Genomic DNA, 13,406 nt, shown 5'->3' with positions numbered 1-13,406 from the left:
GGGTCCAAGAGGGGAGGGATGGACACAGAAGGGACAGGGACAAGGGCGCAGAGCGTCGAGGAGGGCGGAGCTGCAGGCATGCACGGTGCTGGCTCAGGACCCCCAGCCCCACTCCACCTGGAATGGGGGTCAACGTGTACTACGGGCCACCTCCTCTCTGCCAGACCCGGGGCGCCAGCCACACAGCACGAGCGAGGCAGGGCCTGGCTCCCCGAAGCCCAGAACAGAAGAGAACGTCCGCGGGTGATAGCGGGCCAGCGGGAGCAGACATGACAATACCAGCTGTCCACAGGACAGGAAAAAGTGCTGGGGGGAGAAGGGGGCGTCCGAACACCCCAGAGGCCCCAGCAGCCCTGGGTCAGAGCTGGGCGTGGCCCTGTCCCCACCCCTCACCCTGTGTGAAGGTTTCTCACCAGAACTGTCGTAGCCGTCCACCGAGAAGCGTTCAGGCCTCCGCTCCTCCGAAGTGGGGTCGCAAGTGATGTGCGGGACCGTCAGCATCCTCTCTCCCGGGCTCACCCCGTTGTCCTTGTCCAGTTTGAACTTTTTTTTCTTTACCTAAAAAAACCAGACAATAAAACTGTCAGTTCCTGGGTATCCTCTGCCAGGCCGTCTGCTGGCCCCAGACCACCTCTGGGGCACCTGCCAGGGCCCAGGCCAGTGCCCTCCCACACAGGCAGAGTGCGCTGCAGCGTGTGATGCTGCCAGAGGGGCTCTGCCCAGCGGCTGCCCTGGGAGCTCACAGCCTGGGGGGCAGGCGGACAGGAAACTAGCCAGCAGATAAACACACAGGAATACCCCAGGGCAGGTGGTAACGAGGGCTGTGACCAGCGGGGAGTTAGAGCGGGGCAGGGCGGGCAGACAGACTGAGGCCAGCCGAGGCTTCCCTGAGGAGGCGGCCTGGAGGGAGCAGGCCATGCTGGGATCTGGGAGAACCTTCTGGCAGAGGAAAGAGCAGGTGCAAAGGCTCCAGAGGCAGCCAGAACCTGGGAGCCTGCGTCTCTCCACGGATGGCGCGCGCGTGGGCGCGGGCGCGGGCCAGGGAGGAGAGCCCTGTCGGGGCGGGCCACACCCTTCATTCACGAGACTCTTGCCTCAAGTCTGCCCGAGCTCCCTTATCCTATGACCACAAGACCCTCTTCCCTGAGCCAGGATGCCACCTCCAGCCCCTGTGGCCCACCAGGCCCAGCATGGAAAGCCCAACACCAAGGCCCTCTCAAGAGCCTTCTCCCAGCAGCTGGCCAGAATCCAGCCCGTCCCGTTCCCGGGGTACTTCCTCGGGACCTCCCACAGCCCTGGCCATGGAGCAGCCAGTCCTACAAGCCCCCAAGCCTGGGGACACCGGGATGGCAGGAGCCCAGCACGGGGTGTACTCCCCCAGTGCCCACAGTGCCATGGGCCACGCCGGGCTGAAGCACCAGAGTCAAATCCTGGCCGTGAGCTGTGGCCGCGTGGCCTCCCCGCCCGTGTGTGAGTGCCCCATCCTGGCGGCAGCGGGGGGGGCTGGTTACCATGGCAGACTTCTTGGGCTTGGGGCTGGGGGAGAGCAGAGCATGGCTGCGGGGCGGCTTCCGGACGTAGATCTTCCAGGTGGAGGAGTTGGGGTTCTCGGCCGCGTAGCACCGCCACGCCGTCTGAAACCAGCAGAAGGGAGTGGTTGTCACCGTGGAGCCCCTGACGGGGGCTCCCAGGGAGCTGCGGCCCGGCACTCCTGCCTGGGCCCCCTTCTGGCAAGACCACGGGGCTTCCTGGCCACCAGCCCCTTCCCCAGGCTCAGGGCCTGCCCCCACCCCCAACAGCCTGTTCCCTTCTGCAGCCCACAGCCTCATGGACAGTCGCACGCGGCTCAGCCACCACAGGGGCCTGTGAGCCCCAGTCCGTCTGCGCCCACCTCCACCTGCCGGTTCCCCCGCAGGGCCCCCGCCCTCCGTCCTGGTCGCCGGCCTCTCCTCGGGGACGCCGCAGGGGAGAGGTCACGGGGGGCGTGGAAGGGCAGGGCCCCCAGGGCCAGCAGGAGGCGGGGCTGAGTGTCCAGGAGGCAGAGCCCCCAGGAACCCACAGTTTCCGGGGCCTCCAGATGGCCTGGGGGTGAAGGTCTTAGGCCTTCACTCTAGAGATGCCCAGGGCAACTACCACCAGGGTGTGGCCTGGAGGAGGAGACCCAAGGGGAGGCCACGTCTGGTGGGGGGGCCGGAGGGGGCGCCAGGAGCCTCATAGGAGGAGGCACCCTGAGGGCCTCGGCACTGCCGGCCGTGGGAGCTGGAGAGAGAGATGCCGGGCGGGGGGCGGGGAGGGCTCCTGGGACAGTGATGCCACCTCTGCGATGGGAACCCAGCGGACATGCCCCCCCCGGCCCCCCCGCCCCCCCTCATCCCAGCCCCGCCCTCCAGGCCCCGCTCCAGGCCTCTCCCGCCTCCTGGGAGGCTCGTGTGAGGCCGCACACAGGCCCCACGGGAAGTCAGTGCGCCCCCTCCGCGGGCAGGCCATCTGCAGCCTGATTTACGGTCTCCCCGAGAGGAGGCTGTGGCGCCGTAAAGCCAGGCCTGAGCGGGGGCCGGGCCCCCAGCTTTACGGCTGCTGCCTTCACTTCCTTCCGGGGCAGGATTGGCGTCCGGCCCCAGACGGTGGTTCCGGACAGGCTTACGAGGAACAGGATAGAGGCCCCGGCTGGGCTGCAGTCGCCGGCGTGACCCCAGACGGTCTCCGGGGGCCGTTCAGCTCTGGGTGCCCAGAGGGTCCAGGCTGTGCACCACAGCCACGCCGGCGGGTGCAGGGCCGCACGCCCACGCCGGCACGCGGTGACAGCCCTGCCCCAGGCCCCTGCCCGGCCACCCCTCCCGTAGCCCCGCGCCCACTCCGCCTTCTCCTCAGCCCCGGGCGGCCGCCGGCCGACACCCTCGGAACGCGAGCCTCCAGGGGTCCCTGTGCCCGGGCCTTGCTTGGCACTGAGAGGGCCGCCCAGTCCTCCAGGCTGTTCCAGGAGCCTGGGGTCCCGGAGCCCAGTGTCCAGGGGCTCGGGGCCGCCTGCCTGCTTGCCCGCCTCTGGAACCTTCCTCTCCCACTGCTCTCGGGCTGGGAGCCTCTGGGACAGCCTCATCACAGAAGCCTGGCGGGGAGCGAGGGGCCTAGGGCAGGTGCAGCCCCTGCCCCGCCCCCAAGGCCCGGCACCGTGAGCCCCGGGCCCTGTAGGGGCAGCAGCCGGGCCTTCAGAAAGTGAAGCTGGCCCGTCACTGCAGAGCGCGGCCCGTGCCGTTGGGTCACCGGTCCTCACCTCCTATCGGCCGGGAGGACTGAGCCCCGTGGGTGCTGGGAATGGCCCAGAAGCATCAGTACTGCACAAGCAGGCCCTGACCCCTGACCCTGGGGGGGGAACGGCCACCTGGGGACCCCTTACTCTTCGCTCCAAGTCCTCCCTTGCAGAGTCGGGGGCTGGCCACAGAGGAGGGAGAAGACAGACACCAGGGGGCCGCTGCAGCTGGAGGCCAAGGGCCCACCGGACTGACCAAATCCGGGACAGGCCAGGCCACCTTCTAGTCCCCCGGCCGGGCCCACAGGATGGAGGAAGGTGGGCTCCCAGGCTCCTGTGCCCCCACCCCATCGGCACCCGACGGTTCCCAGGACAGGAGTTCCAACAGGTGGGCATGTCTGTGGCACGGATCACGGCCCTTCCGTGTTCAGGAGGGTCCACAGGAGAGGGTCTCGGCGGCCCCGGGGGCCGGGTCAGCTCAGGGCTGAGAGCCGTTCCCAGACCAGACACGGCTCGTACTTGCCCGGGCAACACAGGGCCGGGCACACTGACCACCACACGACGGCGACAAGGCCGCGGCGGCGGCTGCCATCACCTGGATGAGCGAGGCTGCCGCCGGGATCTGCCGGTTGAAGTGCTTCTGCCTCTGCTTCTGCTGGACCTTCAGGGCAAAACCGGAGCCCAGAATCCCCTGCAAGGAACAGAAACCAGGGCTCACATCCTGCAGACGGGGGCGTGGAGAGACGGGCTGGGCACCGGTGGCCTGCTCGGCGCTGCGGGCCCCATGGAGGAGGTCGGCGCCTCCGGCCCAGCCCGTGGGCAGCCCCACCCAAGCAGGACCCACTGCTGCCCCCAGCCCCCCAGGACTGCTAACGGGATGGAAAGGGCCGGCTCACCAGGGGAGCTCCCTGTCCACAGAGGGGATCGAGCCATACACACATACACACTCTCTATGTGTACATGCATACACACGTTACACCACAGCCCGTGACACACACGTGCATGGACAGACACACTCGCAACACACACGTGCAGTGCATTAAGGACTACCACACACAGAGAACATACGTGTGACACACATGCACGAGCACATACAAATGCATGCGGTACGTACACCTGTGTGACGCGTGCATAGACAATACACACGCACACAGATACACGTGGAGCACGTGTGCGTGATGCACACACGGTACGTACACACAGACCCAGACTGCGTGATGTGTAACACGTGCACATGCAGTGCACACACACACACACGGTATGGTCACACACCTATCAGGCGCCTACATACAAACAGAGTGAACTAGAAGACTCTATGGTCTCCAGGAAGAACAGGGCTCAAAGCCACCCAGGCCACAGTGCAGGCCCGCTCCCTCCCGCACGGCTGGCCCCTCTGCGGGTCTGTGGCCGCCACCACGGGCACCTCACCGCTAGCCTCAGCGGCCGAGTGAGCCGGCCTGCACCCCGCTATTTGCCACGAGAGGCCTGGCGATCGCCGCCGCCCACACTTGCAAAGGACCCACCGGGGGCCGGGAACAGGAAGGCGGCGGCCTCCAGAGGCTCTGAGGCAGGCGAGCTGGGGCCTGAATGCACCCCCTGAGGGTGGTCTGCTCACAGGGCCCCCCTGCCAGCCCCAGAGCCCGGAGGAGGCTGAGGAACTGTGGAGAGGCCCCCCAACACCGAGCACCTACCGCCGGAAGCGCAAAGAAGGAGATGGCGAAGACGGAGAAGCAGGAGGCGATGGTCTTCCCGACCCACGTCTGGGGCACCTTGTCCCCATAGCCGATGGTGGTGACCGTCACCTGCAAGGACGAGGGACAGCGGTCGGCACGCAAGCCCCAGAACCTCAGGGCGGGCGTCCGTCCGTCCAGCCTGAGCCCCGCGCTCCATCTGAGACCTGCCACCGCGCAACAGAGGCCAGCGAGAGAGCCCCGCACCGAGCGGCCGGGCGGCTGAGAGCACGGTGCTCGAGCCCGCAGGGTCTGGGTCCCCCAGGCTAACGCCGCAGAGGAAGCGAGTCCCAGCGTGCACACGGGCGCTCGGCGCCGACGGGCATAGCCTCCCCGCCCCACCCCTGCCCCGTCCCCAGGAGGCCTGCCAACCGGGCCACCGGTGTCGCTGTGCTCCGGCCCCCAGGAAGCCGGAAGCTCCCACAGAGGCCCACCGTCCCCAGAGAGCCCGGCCACGACGACACGCCACTTCCTGACGCCACCCCAGGCACCAGATGCCGCGTCTGCCCTTTGCTCGGAGGGAATCAGACGCAGCTCGAGCCTCCTTCTACATGGGGAGCTGTCCGTCCAGGGCGTGTGCCGGGACAGTGGGACTGAGGGGCTGCTTCCACCCCACCCCCACCCTAGGCTTGCCTCTGCTGCCACCTGAGGCTTGCTCCCCGGCGGGGCCTCCGGCGTGAGCCCGACAACGCCATCCTGCAGGGACTCAGAGCCCACCCTGGCTGTGCCGGCCACGCGGCCACACCTGTCCATGCCAGGGTCCAGGTGCGTGAGGAGCCAGCTCTGCGCCTGGCAGGGGGACCAGGGCGCCCAGAGTCCCTGCTCATCCCGTCAGCACCCGCGCTCAACCCGTGGCCTCGCCAGCCCTGTGCTAGGCAGCCCGGCTTCCCCCTTCCAGGGCCCCCAGCCCAGGCCAAGTGAGGACGGCCCCTGGCAGCTCGGGAAGTTCTGCACAGAGCCTCCATGAGACCCCCCTGCCCGCTGAGACCGGCGGGGAGCAGGGCCTGGGGAGGCCCATTTCACAGATTCCACTGAACAAGGCCCAGGCGGGAGGCGGCGGCTTCAACAGCAGGGTCCTTGGGGCCCGCACACGTGTCCACGCGGACAGGGACAGGCACACAGGACAGCTCAGAAGCCCCGGGGCAGAGGCGAGATGTCCTCAGGAAGCAGGAGTGACCAGGAGTCCGGGCAGCGGGAAGGACCGCAGTGCGGGAGCCCGGGTTACACCAAAGAGCACAGCCTGGGGGCAGCACGGGCGCATGCTCCCGCCCACCCAACACCCACCACGCGACTGTTCGTGGTCCTGGCTCCCGGGACCGCCACACGGAGCACTTCCTGGCAACGTCACCGTCCCTCAGACACACGTCCACACCCGCTTCCAATGTGCTGCCCGTGCACGTGTGCACACACACAGATGGCCTGACACGGAGACAGGGAGCCGCACACGCACGCTGAGACACGCTAAGGCAGCAACGAGGCACACGCATGTGTACGTACCACACGTGGCGCAGGGTCACATAAAGAGGGGCCGGTGCCCGCGTCAAGCCCAGCGCCCTCCAGGCCCAACGCCTCACATGCACACACAGGCAGTGCACACCTGGAGCCCGGCCCAGTACCTGCAGGGTGGAGCAGGCCAGCCTGAGGCCTTGGGCAAGGCTGAAGGCCAGCAGGCAGATAAGGGGGCCGGGAGAACCTGCAGCTCCCCGCCAGCAGCCCCCAGAGGGTCTGCGCCCCTCGTGTGAGGCCTGGGCGGCAGCTGCCTCTCAGCACCTGGGTGCACGGAGCAAAGGCACATCAGGGCTGCAGACGGGGTGGGGCGCCCAAGACGCCGCATCCAGTGTCTTCCGGAAAGTGGCTCTCATAGAATTATTTATTTATGTGTAAACATACAGTGGGTCTATTTTTAAATTTCTAACTTTTATCTTCTAACGCGCGGTATTGACAGACGTGAGTCCCGTAAACGAAAGCTTTCTGGGGTCTCAGTCACTGATAAGGGCGTCAAGGGGTCCTGGGACTCCGAGTTCGAGAACGGCAGCCATGCAGGGAGGTGGGGGCAGGGTGACCTCTGAGATGGGCCTGAGTGTGGCCCTCACGCCAGGGGGCAACTTTTAAGCAGTGCCAGAAAACTCGGGCTTCGAGACAAATAACACATAATGCAACCTTCTAATTATCAAAATTAAGGAAAAAAAAAAACACCAAGACAACTGGGAAACTCATGTAGGTGGGAGGAGGAAAGGGGCTGGCTGAGCGGTGCGGCCAGGCCAGCGGGTGGGGACACCCGAGGCTACCTCCCTTCTCGGACAAGAGCACTGGAGGCGGGACCCCATGTCCTCGCCGCCCGGCTGGGAGGTGCTGGGACTCCAATGGTGGGCAGCAGGAAGAAGCCAGGGGAGCCCCGGCCAGGTGTCCCCCACCCTGCGGCGCAGGGCACACTCCTGGCTTCTCAGACTCTGCCACAGACCTTCTTTGTCAAGTTAACGACATCCTTTCAGCTCTTTGAGGAAACAGCCCATCCCCGCAGAGCTGTTTGTTTTTCCTGAATTCACAGACACAAGCAGCTCAGGAATGGGCCGTTTTATAGCCTGCGTGCTCGGAACTCGCCCCCCATGGCAGGCGATCGGAATGCAGATCTGCACGCCCCCTGGGCACAGACTCAGGGAGACAGCTCAGCGGGGGGGGGGGGGGGGCTGAGCCTAGGGTGCGTCCCCTGTCCCCCGTGTCTCTCCTCCAGGGACAGGAGGCACGAGAGGACCTGCCAGTCCCCCCAGCACTTTGTGTCACGAGAAGCTGGCGCTGGTGTCGTTTTATTTCCTCCTGGACGCCGGCCTCCGGGGGAAGCGGGAAGGCCAGCCCAGGAGCCCGGCTCCACAGAGGACGCGGTCAGCCTGCAGCCACACTGCAGGCCACGGCCATCTGTCCAGAGGGAACGGGCAGCCAGGAGTGGGAGTGAGGAGGCACCAACGTGGACACTAGGGGCTCGCGCCGGGGGAGGGCACCTCCGTTTGGCAAACTCGTGACCACGCTGTGAGCTCAGGTCCATCTGCCAGAGGGGGAAACTGAGGCCGGGGGGTCTCACCACTGCTAAGTGACGGAGCTGGCAACCAAACCGGCTCCCTGGCGGGACAGCCGGAGAACAAGCCCAGGGCCAGAGGCTGCCGCGCTGAGGGGTCTGGGGCTCGCCCAGCCTCGGGCCACCAACCTGCCCAGAGGAGGCTGGAAGGACGGAGCCAGGGAGAGGGCACCTCGGGGGAGGAGAGGTGTGGAAAGAGGGGAGGCTGGGCGGGTGGCAGGACTGCCTCAGGACAGCAAAGGGTGGGAGCAGCGGTCCCGGGCCCCAGCTCCAGCCATCGTGGGGCTGCCCTAGGAGACCCCGGCCAGGCTTGCAGGGGACACCACGAAGGGGACAGAGGCCGGCACGTGAGGGCCGAGGGGACAACTCTGCCAGGCTTGCAAATTGTGGGTAAAAACAAAAGCAAACACCCCCCCCCCCAAAACAAGCCCGCTTCCTTTCAGAAAGGAAAAACTCAGTAAACGAATAGAAACCCACGCGGGCCCAGGGCTCCTCGTTGCGTGAGCGCATCTTCTCCCTATGGAAACCTCGGCGCCCTGGCCGCTGTACTCTCGGGGAAAGGGTGCGGACCGTGGGGACGGGGTCAAGACCTTTCTCCCTCCTCGGGAGGGGCCCTCAGGAGCTTCACACAGCGCCTGGTGGGATGCTGTGGACCCCCCGGGCCCTGCCCGGGCCGTGCCCACCCCACAGCATGGCCAGGCTCGTGGCCCCTCACCCAGGAGACTCTGCCTCGAGGGCTCCGCTCCGACGTGTCCTCCTCAGGGGGCCCTCGCTGACTCCCAGGGAAATCACGGCATGCGGACCACGACTGACCACGACCAAGCCTCCGAGAGCGAGACCCCCAGGCGGCTGACCCCCTGCTGTGCCCCAGTGCCCAGCGCAGAGCGGGACTGCCGGGACGTGCCTGGTGCCCAGGACCAGCCCGGCCAAGAGGCCCCAGTCCTCCAAGGAATGTCTTGGAAGCAACGGAAAGAGTCGCTACCTTCCTGGGATCGTGGTCCCCTCAGGGAGCCCCACGTCGGCCCTTGGAGGTAGACCTGCCGCCTCCCATTTTACAGATGGGGAAACCAAGGCACGGAGCGGTCACACGCCCTGCCCTGGCCCCAGCGCAGCTGCACGGTGCACCCACCCCTCTGCGCCCCACTGCCGGCCTGGCGGGAAACACAGGTCCCTGGGGGCCAGGAAGAGCCAACACACGTAGGCGCGCACACGTGCACACGCGCGTGCGAAGAGGGGCCGCTCTGTGAGTTAAGGTGTTAGAGGCCGGGAGCCGGCCGGGGCAGAGCTGGACCCTGGGCACCAGCAGGGCTAAGGGCTGTGACTGGGCCGCGGCAGCCACGAACACTCGAGTGTGAATTAGGTGGCTGGGGGGTCACTGCCTGTCGGCCAGCCTGGGGCGCTGCCCAGAGAACCGTGGCCAGTAACAGCCCCTCAAATTCACAGCCAGCCTTTGCTGCATCCTCGCTGGGCGCCAGATACCCCGGGCTCTCTGTGTCCTCACTCACAATCCTCCCCAGCTCACGAAAATAGGCACCCAGATTATACCCAGGGAGGCTGGGTAACCTGGCCGGGGCCACTCAGCAGGTCAGCAGCAGAACAGGATGGCTTCACACCACGCCCCCGCCCGTTTTACCCCACTACTTCCTGTTTCACTGTGTTCCTGACGCTGACCATGTTTCTCTCCCTCGAGCTGAAGCTGGAAAGTTCTTACCTGGGATGACAAGAGCTGAACACCTGCCTCACTGGGCCTGCTGAGTCCACGTAATACAGTCGCCCCAGGGGGTCCCTCAGTGGGCAGTAAGTACAGAGAGGCAGACCTGCCCTGTGGACCCCTACTCATCCTGCAAAACCCAGTCGTAAAGGTCCTTCTCTGGCTGGGCTCCCAAAGCCCACGGTCTCAGCCCCCTACACAACTGTCAACAGGTGCAGGATGGGATCGGGGCAGGTGGCAGCCCAGGGTCCTGGAGACCCTCTGTTCTTAGCTGCATAGCACCCCCGGGCTTTGCATGGAGTCCAAGCAGAGGAAAAGCCTTGAAGGGCTGGGCGCCTGGCCCACCACCCTCCGGGCCCACAGGGCTTCGGTTTCCCCAGCTCCAGATGAGGTCCTGACCCTGGTTCCACCCACTGGGCGGTGCCGACAGGCCTTGCATGTGAATATCTGGGAGGCCCTGTCCTCACCCAGACCCCCCACTCGGCCCCCAGACCCTTTTGGCCTCACTCTGCCAGGATGCAGTCCAGCCTGGAGAGCCAGAACCTTCTGGAGCCAACAGCTAAGGAGCCAGACTCTTGTTTTAAAGGGTGGCTGAATGCAGGGGCGGCTTCTGGCCTTTCCACTCTAAATTCTAAATTTAGATGCAGGGGGTGAACAGAGCCCGGCAGCCTCCTGATTTGAGAGACCCCCGGGCACTAAACAGAGGAGCCCGTGTTTGCAAAAACTGCTCTCCCCCCGACTCAAACTTTAACACAAACAAATGCATTTTGTTCCAAGGGCAAAGAAAAAAGTCTTCAATCCTCCCCAACACCTCGACAGCCAGGCACGGGGCGTCACACTCCGGGTGAGGGGGCAGCTCTCACGCCCAAGTCAGGCGTCCCCACCTGGGCTAGCGGGAGCGGAGGGGACCCTCAGCCTGGAAGCTGAGGCTCGGGGAGGGGAGAGACATTCCTGTGATGTCCACCTGGGACGGCACTGGCCTGGGCTGAAGGGTGTCCACCCAAATCCATGCGCACCCAGGCCCTCAGAACACAAGCCTATTTGAAAAAAGGGTTTTGTTGATGCAACTGGGTTAATGATCTGGAGAGGAGATGGTCCTGGGCCCCCTGGGTGGGCCCGGCACCCACTGACCAGTGTCCTGATAAGAGACGGAAGGTGTAGCCACAAACCCAGGAGCACTTGGGGGCCCCAGAAGCTGGAAGAGGCGGGAAGGACCCTCCCCCAGAGCTTTCGGAGGGAGCCGGCCCTGAAACCCCTTGATCTCGGACTTCTGGGCTCCAGATCCACGAGAACGCAGCTCTGTTACTTTCAGGCGCTCCGTCTGCGGGACCTTGCTGTGGCCGCTGATGCACCCGCGGTCCCGCGGGCCACAGACGGGACCGCTTTACGGGCACGTCAACTGATGTATCCCCTCGTCCAGCAGACACCGGCGGGGGGTGGGGGGCTGCCGGCGCCACCCCTGTGGCACCTGCAGCCCTGCCGGCGGGCCGCACGCAGCAGTGGCCACGCCCCCCGGGCCGCACGCAGCAGTGGCCACGCCCCCCGGGAACCCGCCCCCCTGCCCTGGCTCCACAGAGGAAACAGCAGATGGCCCACCCCAGCGGCCCAGACGCCCTAGTTTCAAGTCCGTCCCACGCATCCAGCCAGAGGTGCCGGTCTGGCGTGGACGCAGCGTGGTGGTGGGCAGTGGCCCGGCCGGCAGGCCTCTCCCTGCCAGGCTGTACCACCTGGTAGGCAGACCCTGGTCTGTCCGCCCTGGACGGGGAGCCACGGGGCATGGCAGGGCCGGGCTCGCTCCCCGTGTGGCCCACGAAGCCACGCAGAGGACGGCGCGGGACAGCCACCGCCGGGCGCAGCGGCCAGCTGGCTCTGAAGCCCCCCGGCCAGGCCGCGCTTCCTGAGCTGCTCGTCCAGGACGTGTCAGGAGCACAGCCATGACCCGCGCCGCGGCCGCTCCACCCGCCTGGACAGCTGCAGGGGCGCCACCGCGGTGAATGGGAGTCGCCTGCCCAGGAGCTGGGCGGCGGGGGTGCCGGGCCCGCGGGAACAATGGCCAGGCCGGGGCCGCAGCTGACGGCGAGGCTGGGGCACCGGTGCCAAGCCGGGCACAAAGGGGCCGTTTTCCCGGCCGGCGGGCGGATGTTTGCACAGGTGTGCGAGCGGGAGCGCCGTTCGCAGGGGCCGGGCCGGGGGCAGCTCCGAGCGGCCGGGGAGGTGGGGGCCGGTGCCAAGGCCGAGCACCGCTTATCAGCTGAGCCGCGGCCGTCGCCCATGCGCTTCCCACCGCGCCACCCAGTCCCGGGGGTCCTCCCGGCTCTGGGCGTCCTGTCCCTCCACAGGACCTGCCTGTCACCAGGACGCCTCCCCTCCCCTGCCCGGCGCTGGGCTGTCCCACCGAACCTGCCGGGGGGGATGCGCCGGGGGCTGCCACGCCCGGGCCCGTGGAGGCACAGGCCTGCAGGGGGGCCAGCAGAGCTTGCCTTCCCTGGGCGGCCTGGCACACTGGAAGCTTCCAGAAAAAACGCTGACTCGGCCGATATCAGGCGCCCCTCCCCCAACACGTGTGGGCCTCCTGGGGGTGTGGGTGGGGGCACACGGGGCAGCTTCCCGCCCCACCCGGACCATCCGGGATGGGCCTCCCTGTGGGGGCTGGTGGGGAAGCCGGGGAAAGAGTGAACCCCTACCCCGCTTCCGGAAGGAAGCAAGTCAGGGACAGACACGGCCAGGGCCCGACACGGCCAGGGCCCGGCACAGCCACTGCCCGGACCCGGGACCCCTTGGACCTGGTGCTGCCCCGAGGCCTCGGCCCGACCTCGTGCAGCCTGCGACCCTCTCCTCTCCCTGGCTGAGCGAGCCTGGACGTCAGCCCCCCAGCCCCCAGCTCAAAGGGGCTCCCACCGGCCACCCTCAGCTTCGGGCAGCTCGCGGCCGGGCCGGTGTCACCCGCTCTGCTGCTCAGGCTGATCCGGACCCCAGGCACTAGCCCCTGGCACCCAAGTGCACCCCACAGGGAAGGGGGAGAGCCAAGGCCGGCCCACGGCCCAGAGTTGGCCCACGGAGCCGGCATTCGGGCTGCACCCCTGCCTTCCCCCACGGCCAGGGTCTGTCCGGGCTGCCTCAGGGCCCCCTGCATGTGCTGTTCCCAGGCCAGTAAGCTGCTGGCCACCCTGCCACTGAGAGCCCAGGACCTGTCTCCCCACAAGGCCCGAGCGGAGGGTTTGTTGAGGGGTGTCCTCTGCGCCCTGAGGCCCACACACAAGTGATGCTGGGCTTCCGTGGTGAGCAGGCCCCGGGGGCCACACAGCTCAGACGTCCTGCCGCTGGCGGAGACCCCTGCCACCACCCACAGCGTGGCCATGTGCCGCGCCCCGCGCCCCACGTCTCCCTTCCCCACCACAAGCCTGACCCCTGGGAGGAGCCAGCCCACGCTCCTGGACACGTCCAGGCCGAGGCCAGGGTGCTGGGTGCTTGCAGGAGGGGGACACGGCACACCCAAGGAGCCCAACTTCACAGGCGGGGGAGCCTCCCGGCCCCCAGGACAGAAGCCGGGGCACTGCTGTGTCACTGCTGCCCGGGGCCGGCTAAGAATTTGCGGGCCGGGTGCGCAGTCAAAACGTGGGAGCACTTTCCTTTTTCCCAGCACCCCCC

At 67.0% G+C, this 13,406-nt stretch overlaps 1 protein-coding gene across 1 annotated transcript in view; it reads right to left on the bottom strand.

The window, feature by feature from the left end:
- The window catches only part of KCNQ1 (potassium voltage-gated channel subfamily Q member 1), a 356,598-nt gene that overhangs the window by 248,860 nt on the left and 94,332 nt on the right, over nt 1-13,406 (bottom strand). The window contains exons 7-10 of the mRNA XM_060158207.1: nt 4,939-5,049; nt 3,843-3,938; nt 1,512-1,634; nt 414-558 (exon numbers count right to left, since the gene is read on the bottom strand). Coding sequence (XP_060014190.1) covers nt 414-558; nt 1,512-1,634; nt 3,843-3,938; nt 4,939-5,049 — 475 coding nt within the window. The remainder of the gene's footprint in view (nt 1-413; nt 559-1,511; nt 1,635-3,842; nt 3,939-4,938; nt 5,050-13,406) is intronic.

The sequence above is a fragment of the Lagenorhynchus albirostris genome, chromosome 9 (genome assembly GCF_949774975.1).
Source record: "Lagenorhynchus albirostris chromosome 9, mLagAlb1.1, whole genome shotgun sequence".
NCBI classification, from domain to species: domain Eukaryota; kingdom Metazoa; phylum Chordata; class Mammalia; order Artiodactyla; family Delphinidae; genus Lagenorhynchus; species Lagenorhynchus albirostris.
This window is presented reverse-complemented; position numbering and strand designations above follow the sequence as displayed.